General features: G+C 41.9%; 1 protein-coding gene across 1 annotated transcript in view; it reads left to right on the top strand.

Moving 5' to 3' along the window:
• Nucleotides 1–14289, top strand: part of FAM13C (family with sequence similarity 13 member C) — a 114867-nt gene that overhangs the window by 80902 nt on the left and 19676 nt on the right. The window contains exons 11-13 of the mRNA XM_054276568.1: nucleotides 6134–6197; nucleotides 11782–11932; nucleotides 12311–12376. Of these exons, the coding sequence (XP_054132543.1) occupies nucleotides 6134–6197; nucleotides 11782–11932; nucleotides 12311–12376 (281 nt within the window). The remainder of the gene's footprint in view (nucleotides 1–6133; nucleotides 6198–11781; nucleotides 11933–12310; nucleotides 12377–14289) is intronic.

The following is a 14289-nucleotide window of genomic DNA, read 5'->3' as shown; positions in this document are numbered from 1 at the left end:
AGCAACCACAGCAAACAGTTGAAGTGGACAGCAAAGTCCCCCTGTCCACTTCAACTGTTTAGTCTTTTTAGTCTGCCTGGTATTAAACCATTTTTCACTATGCTATTTATTCTTGTTTAACACCATAGTAGCTCCTTAGAAAGCCTGCTATCCAAAAGGGCTAAATCTGTAAAAGAAAGATGCCTGGATTTACCATTCTAAGTGCTGTGCAAGCACAGTGATCACATATCAATTCTGGCCATGTTTCAATTTGATTACATTATGAAAAAGAAAAAAGAAAGTAAGTGACTTTACTCTCAAATAAGGAACTTCAAACATAAACAAGCGTTGACATGTGGTCTCTGGCCTCACACGCACACTTTATTTATTTTAACTGTCCTTGAACTGGCACTCCCACCACCCAGGGCACTTCCACTCATCGATGTTGGAGTTCCCAGCTCCAGTCTGAGGATTGCTGTGTCTGATGACCCTCCCTGTGCTGCCTTGGCAGGGCCACAGCAGGTGCCAGTCCATGTGTCAGCTCACAGGGGTCTCTGGTGGCTGCACCAGGCTCACAGCACTGACTGCAGCACAGGCTGGGACACTGCTGCCAGGGCATGATGTCCTGCCTTGTTTTCTGCCTTCTCTGCTGTGGGACATGCAAGTGTTGGCAACAGGCAGCAATCACAGCTAGATTTGGGCAGAACACATCTGCCAGCACCACAAGCCCCAAGTTTCACTGTGTTCCACTGGTTTTGCTGGGCTGCTGGTAAAAATAGCAATGCTTTGGGACATGACACCTGCCTGTGTCCCTAGGTCAGACTAAAAGCTCTCTGGCGTTTGAGAGGAGAGGGACACACTGCTGCAGGAGTGTTTCTATACACCTCTCCTCATATATCAGATGTGTAGGGGAAGGACAGGAGAAGAAGGATTTATTTCTGTCTCAAATAAAGGATCAAGGTTGATTGTTTCCAGTGCATCCTGCTGTTACTTCTGCTTTAACTGAATTGCTGCAGGGGGCTATAGCTCTGCCTTTAGTCTCATTGGGGATTAAAGGTCTAAATACCTCTGAACTCTACAGAGGTTTTTAAGAAATCCGTGAGGCAGCTAAAAACCAGATCATTTTAACTTGTCTAAATATGGATTAAAGACTGCTGAAATATGAACAACTTTTCAGTACAGTTCCTGTTAAGCAGAATAATCCAAGTTTAGGATGTTCTAACAAGGGATTCTCATAAACAGATGTGTGACAGAGAAGAACAAACCAGGCCATGTAAGAGCAACAATCCACAGAATTGGCTTAAAAATGTGTATTGTTTCTTTGAGGGGGTAATTTCAATTTATGGTAATTACTGAAACAATAAAGGAAAGTTTTGTGGGATTTGAAGGAAATGGGAGAGTAGACTTGAAGAGATTTGCAGTCAGAAGTACAAGGGAATAGTGTCTTGTTTTTGGCTAAGCTGTACCTGACCTGTGAAGCAAGGATTTCAACCTCAAGAGGTGTTTATCATGTATGATTTATGAAAATCAGCATCAATTTAGTAGATGAAATGCCATCTGCATGGAAGGGAACCTTTGCACCTTTTTTCCAGAACATGAATTTCTAATACTATTGCCAGTGATTACACTGAATGCTGCTCTGGTCATTGTGTGTAGCTGGGTTTGGATATGAGTGCAATATAATCTGCACCTTGATAAAAGGCAGATAAAAGTTATAAACAGGTCCTGGGAACAAATAAAGGAATTGCCTTTTTTTTTAACAGAGACTAGAAAAGCCAGTATGGAACAATACACATGATTACAACAGCTGCTTCTGCCAATTGCTTTCTCAAAGGCAATCAGCAAAACTGGAGTGGGCTGCAGGCTGTGTGCAGTTACCTGAGCAGAGCCTGGTGCTTTTCTCAGGTGCCTGCTACAGAGAGAGGAGGCTGAAACCAAGCACCCCTGGGCAGTGGGAAGGTCAGTGCTTCAGCAAAGGCTGCATGTCAAGTCAGTGTGGAATTCAGAACTACAGTTTGGGGTGAAGTTTTCTGCCAAAGAAAAATTCCTGAAAGTTCTGCCTCTTCACCATTCCCCAAATAAACTGGGAATGAAGTGGTTTCATTTATCAGGATTTATCTGGTCCCACGGCTGGTCCCTATTCTGTGATTCTGTAACTCCATTTTTGGCAGAGGCTGTAGAGTGGCTCTTGGTGTCAGAGCTGTGATTGTTCTGCAGTAGAGGTGGAAATGCCCTGGATCTTGGACTCAGCCAGAGCCTCTTGAGGTTTCTGTGCTTCCCTGAGGGGAGGCCAAGCTCTAGCAAGGCTGTCAGTATTTAAGTTTGCTAGGCAAGTATATTTTGAGAGTGCAGTTCAGGTGGGAACTCTTGAGGTTTCTCTGGTTTCTGCTGAGCAGCTACAACTCAGAGATGAGAGGGAGGCAGCAAGGAAGCTGCAGCAGTCCTGATGTCCCCATGCAGACCTGCATGGCTGAGGCAGAGCCTGAGAGGCTGCATTTCCTCCCCTGCATAGGCAGCCAGGTGGGCAAGGAGAAAGCTGGGAAATGATTGACTGGTTCTTAAGAACAATTTCTTCAGAGATGGTGGCATTGAAATACTGGTGTTTATGGTTCCAGTGATACTTCTTGTACCAAGGCAGGGAAAAGTCTCTGAGCAGGCTTTTGGGTTGCAGTGCAATTAAAGAAAAAAAAGCAAAAGGAGGGATGGGGAGAGGATAGAGGAGGAAGAAGATAAGAGCAGCTCTTGCTGCAGCCCCAGTAAGGGCCACACCTGCTGAGTATGAGAGCTGCTCATGGTAAGAATAACAAGGGCTGGCTGAGTTACACAAGGGCTGGGACTCCTGAGACAGGAACTGCTACACTGGCTCTCTGTCTGACTTCTATTCCAGCACTCAGGGACTGCCCAGAGACTGCCCTTGGGCCCTTCAAGGTGGATTTCTCTTTCATTGCAGGTGTGCACTTTATGTTCACCCCAAAGCCTGTTGCAGTTCTGCATTGCTCTCTAAGGAATCAATCATAGGTGTGCTTTTGAAGCATCCACCTGCAGCAGTTTGGATTTCTTAATGCTTTTTGCCATTTGGGAAGGTCTCAGAAAGGAACCTTCTGTTTTCTGGGTGCTGAGAGGTGCTGGTGGTGTGCTCTGCTGTAACTCTGGACAGGCTGAATCAGTGCCCTGCCAGGGAGCTGAGACTGCCACTGCTGAGCTGTCAACCACCCAGGCCACCCTCACTGGCTCCTGACTGGACACAGGGGACGAATGTTGGGCCAGGGTACACAGCAGGTGACTCTGGAAAGTTTCATCCCACACAATACTGTGAGGCTGAGGGGCAGGACTCACTCTGGCATTACCATGCCAAGACACTACACATGTGTGGTGTTGTGGTGCATAAACACATAAACAGCCTGGGGATGGGGTTTGTGTCACCAGAGCTGGGCTGCAGTGACATTTGCAAGTTACAGAATGTAATGCTCCTTTTTGGGTTTCACAAGGGAAATGTGGTGGGGATTTGCTTAAGTTATCTTCCAACATCTTCCCCAGCTTTTAAAATTATGTGGTTTTATTTGAATTTTGTGCAGGTTTAAAAGTGATGTTGTGCATAATTCAAAAATTCACATGTCCTGGTCTGTATTTTAAACAGCACAGTGCTCATGCAAATTTATTTCCTCCTTGAAGTCAAGTAGGAACTCTGTTATGGTAATTAGAATTTAGGTGGGGATTTTTCCTTTCTTTTTTTTTTTTTTTTTTTTTACTTATATCCACAAACCTCAAATGTACATGTTACTTATTGCATCTTTGCCATCTCTGTCATGGAGAAAAGGATAATTCTGCCAAAGCCAGTCTATAAAGAAGGGTGAGAGACATATATTTGAGTAGTAGCCACAGAGAGAATTAAATTTTCATTATTTTACAGGATGTAAATTATACAAAATAAGGGTGCCTGCAATTATTCAAAATTTCAGCTAAGGTCTGAAATAATTTTAATGTACTCGGCACAGATGGAAAATGAGGGCTTGTTCCTGCTGCTTTTGAAGTTAATGGATATTTTGTGATTGACTTTTAATGAGAGTAGAATCCAAACCATAGTTATTAAATTGTAAGCCCTGTGTTGCCTGGTGACAATCAGAAAACCTGCATTTGCCTAGCAGAGCAATTAATCTTGGTGAAAATGAAAAAGCACACCCCAAAACTTTGTGTAGAGTAAGATCAGCTCAGCACACAGGAGACTGAAAATGCAAATGCTTATCACCCAGAAATGGTTACTCATCTGAATGATTTCAGCATCTCCAGAATCCAAATAATGCATAAATAAGAGCATCTTACTCCAGTATTTCTAGTGTAAAAGGGAACAGTAAAATGAAAGATTAAGGGCATCCTAAAACATCTGGCAAGAGCATCAGCCTGAATGAGATGTGGTACCTCATGGCTGCTGTAAGCCTTTTACTCTCCAGAGTGCAAGATTCATGAGGTGTACAGCTGTGAATGATGTAGAACTTTGTACAGTTCCTGTACAGAGTGCTGCTAGCATTTACTGTTTGTTTTTATCTTTTTAAAAAAAAAGTTGGTTTTTTTTAATATTAAAGGGAGTTCCCATTTGCTCTGTTATGCACCCTGAAAGTTGTTATTGAAACAAAGACCAGAAATGTGCAAGTCTGACACGTGTTGTTTTCATCCTTTCCCTCATGTCTAGCTCTAGTTCAATGCAAGAAATCACCTTAAATATTTTTTCTTCATTAGTGAATTAGTTCTTCAGCTGTTTGTAGCCTTGCAGCTGCCTCCTTACGTGTTATTAAACCAAACTATAAATATTTCACTCTTTCCTATTAAATTAGTCCTTTTGCTGTTCTCATGACTCATTTCTGTTCCTATGGGAATTGCACATCTTGGATCCTGTTTGGATCCAAGTGGTTTTTCATCCTGGTGTAGCTGTCTAATGTGTCTGCTTTGGTAAGAGAAGTGGCACAGCCGTCATTTCAGTCATTAAAAGCCTCACAAATCCAGGAAGAACTACAACAAACACCTCTGCATCTCTCTGTTCTGGTTTTGAGGTCTCTAGAGGATTTTACAGCTATTTCTTTTTGCTGGGATGATGCTGTGTCCAGAAAAAGATGAGTTATCTTGTGCAAAGAAATCTGGGGTTTGTGTTTGGTTTGATCACATCTCTGAGTGAGTCTCCAGGGTCCAGCAGACATCAGCACATTTTCAGCACTGACAAATCTCATTCTCTGAGACAGCTGCAGTTTTCTTGCTTCCCCTGAGTCAAGAGTCAGCTTGTGGTACCCCCATGTCGGGCTCTGAGATCAGGTGTGGGAAACCTCAGCTCATTCTGGGGATGGACAGAGTGGTGGTGGGAGACTACTGGGGCTGATCAGTCTGTGGGAAGCTGTTTCCAGCCTTGAGTTTCATTCCTTGGTGTACTGAATTAGTAGCTAACCCTGAGGCTGGGAGTTGGGTGGGCCATGGGTGAGGCACAGCTCTTCAGTGGCCACAGCCAGGGGGAAGAGATCTGCCCCTCACGAGTCCAGGGCCTTCTTTTCCTCTTCTCGTGTGGAGAAACAGCAACACACTGAGAGAAAACCAAAGGGGTGGACATCTCTGATGGCAGCCAAGTGACACTCACTAGAAAATGAGGGCATCTCTCTCACAGGATTTCCCCAGATGCCTTCTGGGGCCTTTCTGAAATTTCCAAAAGCAGAAGATTGGGAGCCTGAAATGCCATCAAATTTAAATATGGAGATATTTATTCTTTATGGCTGTGATATGGGAAAACTCTTGTTCCTGATTTAAAGCATGTGGGACAAATTGTCCTTAGATTTAAGCATGTGTTTGAACTTTTTCTTGGCATTAACCCTGTTAGCTCACCAAGTCACAGATCATTCAGAACTTTTTGTCACAACAGAGTGAGCCCAGATATTAATGTCATACTTTCCAGGACTTCATTAACAGTTTAAATGTACTATTTAGGATTCCAATAAAACCACTGTTGTTTTGAATGGGTTAAAAAATAGAGATGTTACTTTCATAGAAGTGCTGTTTCTTAAGTAAAACAGATTAATTCTGTAATTTATAAATTACATACACACATGATGAAAAGCTTGAGATATTTGAAGCACAGACAGGCAATCTATTGAATGATTTTTAAAATTTTGTTTTGTAGAATAGATCAGAGCACAAGCATTTCACCAAAAGAAGCAACTGATCAATTTAACAGCTTAAATGAGGTAAGCGTAACCAAAAGTTGAAATATGATGTTATACATTTTGAATATATGTTTTGGGTTTTTCCTAATTTCAACGTCTTGAAATAATGTAATTGCATAATAATCTTAGATTAGCTTTTTAATGAAAGATTGCAGTCATGTTTTTGAAGAAAAGCTTTAAAATGTGATATGAGACTGCTAAAATAGTTTAAAAGCTAGAAGCAAGAGATATAAGCCAATTTTAGATTGCTTTTTGTTTATGCTCAGAAAAGAATCACTCAGTACTGACTGAGTGAAGGGACATCTTTCAAAAACATTTGATTTTTTTCCTCCTATTACAGCTCAAAATGGTTCATCTGTTAAATGTGAACTGTTATTTATCATATGTTTATAGTATATGTTTATAGAATGTATTTATATGTTATATGTCATATAAATATGGACCATAAATATGTTTTGTTTAAAAATAAGGAGTTCTCAAAGTTGCTACATCCTGCAGTAAGCTAGGAGCAGTGCAATGGAGTCTAAAAGGTGCTCTGGTTGTAAGATGGAAGGAGGGGAGAGCTGAAGAGGGAAAGCAAGGAAAGCCAAATAACACCAGAGAGACTTGGAACAAGCTGCTTTCACAGGGATTGTGCCAGGAGCACAGTGTAGGTGAAGCACAAAAGCTGTTGGTGTGATGACATCGAACCATGGATGAGTCTGGGTGAGGTCCTCACAGCCAGAAATACCCTGGGAGGGGCAGGGGGTAAAGCCAAGCTTTGCAGTTATGCCAAGTGGGAAACCCTGTGGAGCATCTCCCCACACCTGGGGACCCTGCACCCCAGCACAGAGTCCACTCACCCTGCAAGGACAGTGGGGGACACGGGACTTACACAGGGAGCAGTTGGGTTTTTTAGTGCAGGCCAAGACAACACAACAAAACCAGTGGGAGAAAAGAGCTGGGTGAAGAGAAGCCCATTCCTGAAAAACTGTGGGAAAGAAGGCTTTGTTTCCATAATGAGCCAGAGAGCATCTATGTCTATTGATAGATACCTGGCTTTCATTAGGGGAAGGCCACAATGTGTCCTTTTAAAGGAACTCAGACCTAATCTTCTCCTTGCAGTGAATTGTTTCCTCTGCATTTTATGTCACTGTTGTGCAGTTCACTGTGGAAAATCTCAATGCTGACAGACAGGGCACATTCAGTGACAATACAAGAGAGTACACTCAGCCTCTCTAGAGCCACCTCAGGCCCTGGGAGAAATCATTAAGTCATTGTTTCTTTTGAGAAGCCCCAATGCAAATATTCACTGAAGCTTCCGCTTGAAAGCTTCCATTTAAAACCCTTGCAAAGAATTCCTTAAAGGCTAAAAAAAAAAAAATATTGTAATAAGTCAGTGTAAAATAATAAAACCAATTATTAGCTTAGAAATGTAAATAAATTTTTAATAACCAATGAGGAATGAGCAAGGGTTACAACCTGGCGCTGTCTTTTGCAAAATCTCAGATTTTTTTGTGTCTCAGGGTCCATTGCAAATCTGTGCCATAAGAAAAATTCTCTTTCTGGAATAGAGAAAATGGTGTCTCTCTTCACTGCTCACCCGTGGCATTATGCAGACCCAGGGCATATCTTGTTCTATCTTATTGTTGCTTGTTTGTTCCCCATAAAGGAAGTTCTGAATTGAAAATGTCATATGCCTCAAGGCACAAATATTGCCTTAACGGATGCTGCAGAGATTTATTTATGTTCCCATATAATGTGCCTATCTTATTTTAACCTGAACTCTCAGATTAAAAAGCTGTTCCAGTGTGACATATAAAAGCATTAATTTCCTTAGAGTGAAAAAATGGAACAGGTTGAAATTTGCTCAGTTTTTTTTTCCAATATGAATCACTTCAAAGGCTATTAAATGCTGAAAGCTTGGATTACTCTCCTTCTCTGCCCCAGCCGATTTCATAAATCCGGTAAATCCATCAATAAACTGGATATAATAGAATAGCTGCCTTCCTGTCTGGGAGGCACAGGAGCAGGCCCAGGGGCAGGCTGCAGGCATCCTTTCATTCAGGAGCACTGTGTGAGGGTCAGGATGATATCAGTTTATGCAGGAAGCACCAAGCCTGGGCTTTGCTCCTCACCCCTGTTCCTCACCCTCCTGGCTGAGTCTGAGCAGACCTCATGGCTGGGGCACACCTGGGTCCTTTCCTTTTCCCTCAGCTTCCCTCAGCCCAATTTATCAAACCCTTGGTGTCCACAAGAATGAGACAAAGGATGCTGATAATGGTAATCCTTTATCTGGGAAATAAATTCTTTCTAGGGGTAGGGTTCTCATTTGTCACATTGTCTCCTGTCAGGCTATGGCCTCCTGAACATGCTGACCAACATGGCCCTGTGCCAGGTCAGGATACTGCCTCTCAGTTTCACAGCATTTTGGTGAGGAACTGGGAGAATTTGTTCTTCAGTATCCCACTCTCCAGAGGGGTATAACAGTGCGTGGCATTCATCTGGATATGAGAGATTATCTGTTATCTCAGTAATTCCTTGCCCTAAGGCCTCCCCTCTTCCTTTTCAACAATCACTGGTTGGAAGGAGTAATGATCAGTGGGTCCTGGCTCAGTTTGTAGAGAAGGTGTCTCTACTACAGGCTGAGCTTCCTCTGGGAGTGGCAGTCCTTTTGTACTGTGCTTTCTCCAGCAACGGCCATGGCACTTCAGTGACTGTTTTCCTAAAGTATTATCAAAACTAACAAATGGCTGAGAAGGACTGCGCTGTTTCTCTTCCTATCTTTCTCTGACTTCCTATAAATATCTTCATTTTACCATTATTTGTAATAAGGTACAATGCTTCTTCTCTAGGGGAATTGGCTTAGCTTAAGATCTTTGAATTGTCAATTGCTTTAAGAGGACATAAGAAGAGATAAGAAACCTTCATCCAAGACAATTATAATTGCTTCTTTTTCAAATTTTTGGGATACTCTTCTTAAAAGAAAGCAATATGGTTATTGTTTCCAAGGCAATATATGGATCCATTTGAGATAGTAATATGGCCTTTCATTTCCATTAGCATGGATCAGGAATTACTGCATCAGAAAACCTCATGTTAGGCACCATAATGAACCTGGAATTAACACCAAATCTGAAGTATTTGAACTGGGATCTTAGCTGACATAGGACACCATAGCTTATATTACTTCTGTCATACTGGATTTCCATGTAGGGGCATTCTCAAATTGGTGATGATGCCCACCATGGCCTGACTTTTCCCTCTGTGTGTTTCAACTGTTTGCACTGGCTTCTAACATGTTTAGCAGCTTCTTTTGACCAGCCATGAGCAGAGGTGGCCCAGGCAGGCCCTGGGGACAGGTCTGGCCATGGCAGAGCTGTGAGCAGCATGTGCATAGGCTGCTTCTCCCCCAGAGCAGATGTGCTGGCCTTTGCTCTCAGCTGTGTCCCCTGCCACGTTTCCTGTTAATTTGTGGTGACTTTTTCCTGGACAGTGCAGTGTGGCAGTGCTGTAGCTCTCTGCTGTGGGTGAGGATAAGACGGGGTTGGTGGTACACTCCAGATTCATCATCTCCCTGGTAACATCAAGACAATCAAAGCTATTTAGTGTTTTCTCAAATCCCTGTCAAGGGCACACTCATGAAAATAGATAAGGTATTTCTATTATCATTATTATATGATTTTCTTTTAGTGTTATGGCAGTGGCTGGAAATTTGCCATCCACCCACCTTCCCCAGATGGGTGAAAAATATCATTTAGAGCAACCGAATATAAACCAGCTGGTGAATAACAGCCTAAGCATTGCTGAAATGCAGTGTTTAACAATGTAGTCTGTGAGAATGCTTTTACACTGAACTTCCCATAGATATCAATGTGTCATAAGGAATAGTGATGCAAAGTGAATGTGTTTTCTTGAAATGAGATTTTTCTTGTCAAATGCTTAAAGTAATAGTCCATGAAGGTTAAGTCCTTTTATCAGACATTCACTTACATTTTCCTTATTGGCACATCCTCTGGGTTGTCATCTGTGTTCTCCCTGATTTTCCTCACCAGTTCTCCTGGTAAGGTCCGTGCTTTCATCAGAGTCCTCACTGGTTTGTAACTGGTACAAACTCTCATCTTTTGCTAGATGGCATTAATGACTGTAAAATTCTGCCTGTCTGTGATAATTTCACAGCCACTTTGTTTGGGTTTAGTTGGGATGACAGACAATGGGAAATGAGGACTTCCCAAAACAGTGCCATATGTATGATGCAAGTCAGCATCCTTTCCTTGACAAGGAAATGCCCCCCGAAAGCTTTTAGGGGCAAGAAGGTTTCTATGATTTTCCTGAATTTTATAAAAGGAATGAAAGGATAAAGGCAGAAAGTCATCCCTGATCTTCTCAGACAACCAAGCTGATTTTTTTTTTCAACCAAAAGTTATCTTCAGTTTTACAAAAGGAGTGCCTTACAACAAAAATTATGCAAAGATGTATTAAACTACTCATCACGTAGGTGATGTATTGTCACACAAAGGAAATCAGGCCAATAAATCAATTCATTTTTCATTAATGAATCAATAAATTGATTTCAGGTGTTTGACAGACTGAGGGAAAGACTTTTCAGGGTATAAATTTGAGGATTTTTTTTTTTTTGCATCTCAGATTATTTTCTTTAGAAGATGTCCTTCATAAATATGTATCACTTGAGTGACTTAATGTAATATGTACATTCTGTGTGCGCCAGCTGTGTGGTTATTAGGACAGCCTTGTGTGGTTTTGTTTTATGTTTTGAGCTGTATTTCCCTTGAGATGGGGGAGCTGGATGCGCGGGGTGTGGGGAGTGACTCATTTTGCCCAGTCAGAGGGTGATTAGGGCTTTCACAGCATTTCCATCACAGCGAGATGCTTGTGTCAGATCGTGCAGCTCAGTGCTGCATGCAGCATTAAAAATTCAGATCAGAGCTGGACCACGCATGGCACAGGGGCTGGAAGTGAGGTGGCACATAACTGTCCCTGTCATTGATTTGCCTGCAGCCAGTGACAATGATGTGTTGATTTTACCTTTGCAGCGGATCACAAATGATCTGCTGCCTGTAGAACTGGCAGCTGCCCTCATAAAAGCCCTGTCTACATAATGAAGTATCTCTAAAACAGCCAATTAAAAAAAAATCTCTCTCCCAAGAATCCCTTGAGTGATCGTGTTGTCAGTAACTCTTTGTTCACTGCTGTGCACTGCACTTACAGGCTGGAGAGGGAGATTTGATTTTTTATGAATGGTAAATGGGGAGGGACATAATGTCATCAGATCGTGATGTCAGCCCAATGAATGAAATACTTCCTTAATGTATTGCTTCAAGCCCAAGAGGAGGGACACCATCTCAGCTTGGCTGCCTGGAATAAATCGCCTCTTGCTGACAAAGTCGTCTTTCCCACGTGCCATGAATAATCCATGTAAATTGGGACTTAAATAACCAGGAGTCAAGAAACTCATGGAATAGTGCACGTTTGCTCCCCCACGTCCTCCCGGAGCTGGCAGTGGAACACCCCTTTGCAGGCGCTGCCGATGGGCTCCGGGAGTTGAAGAGCAATTGCTGATCCCCGTTGTTCTCTACCCAGCCCAATGTTCTGCTTTTGTCTGCAGAATTCTTTGTTGAAGCTGCAAGCCCTGGAAACTGATCTGTGCTCTGCGTTTCTGCCAGCCCAGGAGGAAACTCCCCAGCTGCCGGCACCCAAGGACACAGCCCCTTCTCCAGCCCACAGCAGCGTGCAAGCTGATGGGGCCAGTTGTGGAGGTAAGCCAGCGTGCCATGATGTGCTCTCATTTGCAATTATAAAAAAGCCTTGTGACTTGCACTTTAAAATCAGGCTTGCAGCCCTCTGGGAAACAGTGCAGAGCTAATGCAAAGCACCATTTCCTCCTGCAAGCGCTGTGTAACGTAAAAAGGGGTGATACCTGTTAAAAGAATGGAAATTACCAGCTGTAACTGTCCTGTTTTCTGAGAGGGAATTTTCCTTTTCAGAGAGGTTTTAAGAATACCAATTATTTTATTTTTTAGTTTTAATCTGTTATTTTTCCCCAAGTAAATTTACTCTCTTTACTTCCTATGTCTGTATTGTGTGAGATCACCTGCCATATCATGTAATTCTATTTTTGTCATTCTTTTTGTCAGAGCAATATCACTTCATTTCTCCTATTATTGATTTTAATTTAATGCATCAGCAGAGAGATAGCGAAGGTGAGTTTTACAGCATGTGGATTTTAATCATTCATGATCCTGTATTATTACCCAGCTGGGCAAACTGTGGTGTGTTATCTCTCCCTCTTCCCTCAATAGAGAAATAAATAGCCCTAAGGTTCAGCACTGTTTTTGTCAATTCATGGCTTGTAGTCACAGGGCTGGCAGAGTCGTGATGCTCAATAGAAGAGGAGTCACTGCTCGTGAAAAATAGGTCAAAGGCAGTGTGACTAATACATCTCATAGACAAGTGACATGAATACACAAATACCCCAGTCGTGCACCATGTATGGTTCAAATTAAGGCAGGTAGGTCAGTAATCCCTTTGCAATTGTTGTTTCATATCAGAAAAAAAATCTGGGTTAAGAAGAACTTATTTTAGGGGCTGCTTGCTCAGCATTTTCAGCAAGAAAAAACATTAGGTTATTTACAAAAAAAAATTATAGTATTACACGAATTATAGTGTTTTACTTATAAAATTTCAAAGTTTGAGGTTGGCACTGAAAAAATCAAGGAACGGTGCATGTAAAAATCAAATTATTATGAAGATGAAGGAATCTAGAAATGCTAAATGTCCTAGTTTTGTTTTCTTTTTAAAAAGAGGGTGTGTTAGTCCAGCCAGGCAAATACTTTAATAGCTCTTGAACATGGCTATGGATCCTGGACTGGGGCTAACCTTCATGGGGATCTGAAGCAGAAACAGGTCTCATTTGTGTGCTGCACAGGAAAAGACATTCTGCAGCTCACCCAAAATCTGCACTGACTCCTTTCCTTTGTGTCAGGGTGGAAAGGACTCCTTTCCCAGTAGTTTGCTACAATATTTTGCTCTGGTGGTTTCATAGTTCATTGTTAGGATGGTTCCTAATTGTTTCCCCTAATTATTTTTTGCTGTTTTTATTAGATTTTCTTTTTATTTATGCTGGTGGTGACTGCTGCTTCCAATCCTCTCTCTACTCCCATTTCCCCTCTGCAGCCACATGGGGAAATGTTGCATGATGTAGCATTTCTCTTGCACAGTTTCAGAGCATGCTCTGCCACTCCAGCAGTTCAAACTCATGCTTTAGTTAAAGCTTATCTATTTAATGGGTTTTATTGTGCCCTCATTCCTCTTAACATCTGCTTTGTGGTTTGTGGCATTTTTAGTAACTTGCCATTTTGCACAGACAGAGCTGGTCCTAATTCTGTCTCTTAAATTGCTGCTGAAATCTGATGCATTGAGCTGTCACATGGCACTATTGGTTATTCGAGCTCCACCTTAGCTGGAAGTCCAGGGATTTGTACCAGGCTGGGAAGAGTTTCTAGAGGATGTGCCATGCATGTTCCATCTTTAGTTATCAGCCTTTCCTCAGTGGATATGGGAAAATTAACACAATCCTTTCAGTCAACAGATTTTAGAAAGTGTACATCATATGGATGGAGATTGAAGATACAATAGTCTAGTAAGATGACAGGGTGCCTCAGTTTTAAGGGGATGAGCAGTAACTTATCTCTGAGAAAAGTCAGCAATTTCCAGTTTACTTTTGAATATGTGAGAGCTGAATTAGAGTTGCCAAAATGAGTCTGTAAAGAGTTGTGATGGGTACCTAAGTTAGTTTTTTAAAGGGGGAATTATAGAAAAGTAGGGTCTAATTTCTGTGACTTTTGGATATGAGATTACATCCCATAAGTGCCTGCAGCAATGAGCAGCTAAACCTAACTACAGGAACTGACTTCTAAATGACTTTCAAATTAAAAATTCTGATAGGGGCATTCACAGATGTAATGTGTTTAGGACTGAACACACTACATCTGAATATTATTTTTTCTATACAAGAGATTTCTGTATATTATTGTTTCACTTGAAGAATATCACAGGCATAAATACAGGCTTGTACCATAAGACTTGTCACATGAAGTTCACCTGTTGAACCATG

Source organism: Melozone crissalis, unplaced genomic scaffold, assembly GCF_028551555.1.
Source record: "Melozone crissalis strain CALT ecotype California unplaced genomic scaffold, PUWL_Pcris_2 ptg000019l_1, whole genome shotgun sequence".
Taxonomy (NCBI): domain Eukaryota; kingdom Metazoa; phylum Chordata; class Aves; order Passeriformes; family Passerellidae; genus Melozone; species Melozone crissalis.
The sequence above is the reverse complement of the archived record's forward strand: the minus strand, read 5'-3'. Positions and strand labels throughout refer to the sequence as shown.